The 2,500-nt window shown below is 58.8% G+C and overlaps 2 protein-coding genes across 2 annotated transcripts in view; one reads left to right on the top strand and one right to left on the bottom strand.

The window, feature by feature from the left end:
• Window positions 1–119, bottom strand: part of PTSG_12046 (uncharacterized protein) — a 2,786-nt gene extending 2,667 nt beyond the window's left edge. The window contains exon 1 of the mRNA XM_004995291.1: window positions 1–119. This exon is cut by the window's left edge and continues 57 nt beyond it. Within this exon, the coding sequence (XP_004995348.1) occupies window positions 1–13 (13 nt within the window). The 5' untranslated portion in view covers window positions 14–119.
• Window positions 120–149: 30 nt separating this feature from the next.
• PTSG_03620 (uncharacterized protein) overlaps window positions 150–2,500 on the top strand; it is a 7,460-nt gene continuing 5,109 nt past the window's right edge. Inside the window, exons 1-4 of the mRNA XM_004995290.1 lie at window positions 150–1,098; window positions 1,420–1,599; window positions 1,882–1,944; window positions 2,185–2,297. Of these exons, the coding sequence (XP_004995347.1) occupies window positions 397–1,098; window positions 1,420–1,599; window positions 1,882–1,944; window positions 2,185–2,297 (1,058 nt within the window). The 5' untranslated portion in view covers window positions 150–396. The remainder of the gene's footprint in view (window positions 1,099–1,419; window positions 1,600–1,881; window positions 1,945–2,184; window positions 2,298–2,500) is intronic.

The raw sequence follows: 2,500 nt of genomic DNA, 5'->3' as shown, positions 1-2,500 counted from the left end.
CGTCGTCCGACATGCTTGCTTGCTTGGATGGGAGTCTGGATGGAAAGCAACACACACCGCGCACACACACTCGCGACACACACCACGCACACACGAAGCCAAACACAGCTGCTGAATTTTGATGGATAATTTCAATTATTTTTCCACACTGCTCACTGACGCGCCGTTCAGAGCTGGCTGGTTGGCCGTTGTTGCTTGCTTGGCCTTCTTTGCTTGTTGTTGTTGTTGTGGGTTGACAGTTATTGCTGCGCTCCGCACCCAAGGCACACACACACACACACCTCTTCGTCTCCTCCACTGTTTCTTTCATCGTCGTGAGTGCTGCCCCCTCTTGTTTGTGTCTCTTGTCTCTTGTCTATTTCCTCCCTCTTCTTCCGTCTTTGTTTCGTTTCACACATGTCGCGTAGCAGTTTTCGGTCGCGTGTGCGACCAACGGGCATGGATCCCGATCTGTCTGCGTTTCACGCATCCACGCGCCAAGGCGCCGCTCGTGGCAAGGGCACCGCATCCACGGCCCACTCACCGTCCTCTGCCTACCAGCGCCACTGGAGCGAGCCTGCAGGTAGCAGGCGTGGCGGGTCTGCGTCGTCTTTCTCCTCCACATCGGGCCGAGGCGGCCGAAGCACACTGGCCAGCGACTCCCGCTTGGACAGCGATGCATACGGCACAACCCGGCGTGCATGGGAAGAGGGCCGCGGCAGCAGTCATGGCAGTGTTGGTGGCGGTAAGCGGGACATGGCAGCTGGAGAATACACCAGCACGTTTATCACCAGCAAAGGCGCCACCGCGCCCGAGCCCTCGTCGGCGCATCGCAGCGATGCGCTGCGGCTGCTCGAGCAAATGACGTCGACCGTGCGGGAGCGCATGGCAAAGGCAGACGAGACCAACCGCGCCATTCGCGCCGCTCGCGAGAGCCTGGACTCCGAGGCAGTCATGGCGCGCGCACGCGCCGAAGCAGAGGCATGGACACACGGCAAGAGCAAGCTCGCATCCCTCAAAGCAGCACAACACATGAGCCCACTCGGGGTGCGCGCCGTGCTTGCTGAACGCGACGAGCTCCGCTACCAGCTCAGGAAAGCCGCCCAAGAGCTGGCCAAGGTGCGTTGATGGATGCTGCAAGCTGAAGCGGAAAAGCGCACGGAACTGCTGCTTTCACACAAATCACCACCAGCACTTCGACCGGGGGATCACGCATGTCATATTGTCATGCCACATTTTGCTCACCCACATAACCTCCCGCGCTCCTACCAGCCTTGTTTGTGATTGTGCTGTGTCCATCCCTGTGCAACCGCGCGTGCATTTTTGTTTGAACATGTGTCACATCGCTCGCGCCCACTCCCACCATTCACCCCTCTGTGCGTGCACACCCCCCCCCCCCAAATACACGTACTCACCTTTGTTGTGCCCGGCTGGCATCAGGTTGAGAGCAACGGAGCGCTCGGCCACGATATGGCGAGCGTGTGCCAGCGCGACCTTGAGCGGATTGCCAGCATCAAGTCGCAGATGGCCGTTGAGCTGGACGGGCTGCACTCGCGCGTGCGTATGTTGGAGGAGAGCGCCACAGAGAAATCCTCTGGCCGGAGACACCTCGAGCTGCAGGTGCGTGTGTGCGTGTGTGCGGGAGGGAGGGAGGGAGGAATTTGTGTTGTGTAAGTTGTGTAAGTTGTGTATGTGCGCGTGTGCGTGCGTGTGCGTTGTGTGTGCCTGGTTGTGCGAAGGGGGGGGGGTTGGATTGTTGAGCAAGCGTGTGGGTGTTTGTGAGAACATATCCGCACGTTGAGCATGTGGTGTCGGTTGTGCTGATGAAGCAGCTGTATGTGCTACATGCTGCGCCATGTGGTCTCATGATACTCCCATATTGCATGTTTGGCGCCTGTTTAGGTTTCAACACTGAAGGAGCAGCTTGGCGAGAGCTCAGAGACGGTTCTCAAGCTCAGCGAGCACGTGAGTGACTAGAACACCGTTTGCACCAACATGAGGACATGGTCATGCGTGACACTCGCACACCGTGCGCTGCAGACGAAAGAGATGCTCACAGCATTCCCTTCCACACGTGTGTGCGTGTGTGTGTATGTGCGTGTGCGTGCGTGTGCGTGTATGCGTGCGTGTATGCGCGCGTGTTGTGCGTCGCGCCTGCATAAATGTGTATCTGTTGTGTGTGCGTGTGTGTGTGTGTGTGCGCAGGTGCGCAACCTTGAGGAGGAGCTGCAGCGGCTGCGGCGGGAGTCTGAGGAGCGCATGCAGTCTGCACTCAGCGAACAGCGCCGCAGACTCACAGCGCAGGGCGACGAGTCACGGTGTGTACTGGTCGCAGCGGCGCTTTGCGGACCTGTCTGTCTGTGGGCGCGTGCGTGTGTGCGCGCCTTTGTGAGAGCTCCTGGTGTTTTCGATGACATCACTTCGTGCACGCTTTCTTCCCCTCTGACCAACACACACACACACACACACACACACACACCACACACACACACACACACACACACACACCACCACCACACAC

Source organism: Salpingoeca rosetta, assembly GCF_000188695.1.
Source record: "Salpingoeca rosetta unplaced genomic scaffold supercont1.8, whole genome shotgun sequence".
NCBI classification, from domain to species: Eukaryota; class Choanoflagellata; order Craspedida; family Salpingoecidae; genus Salpingoeca; species Salpingoeca rosetta.
The sequence above is the reverse complement of the archived record's forward strand: the minus strand, read 5'-3'. Positions and strand labels throughout refer to the sequence as shown.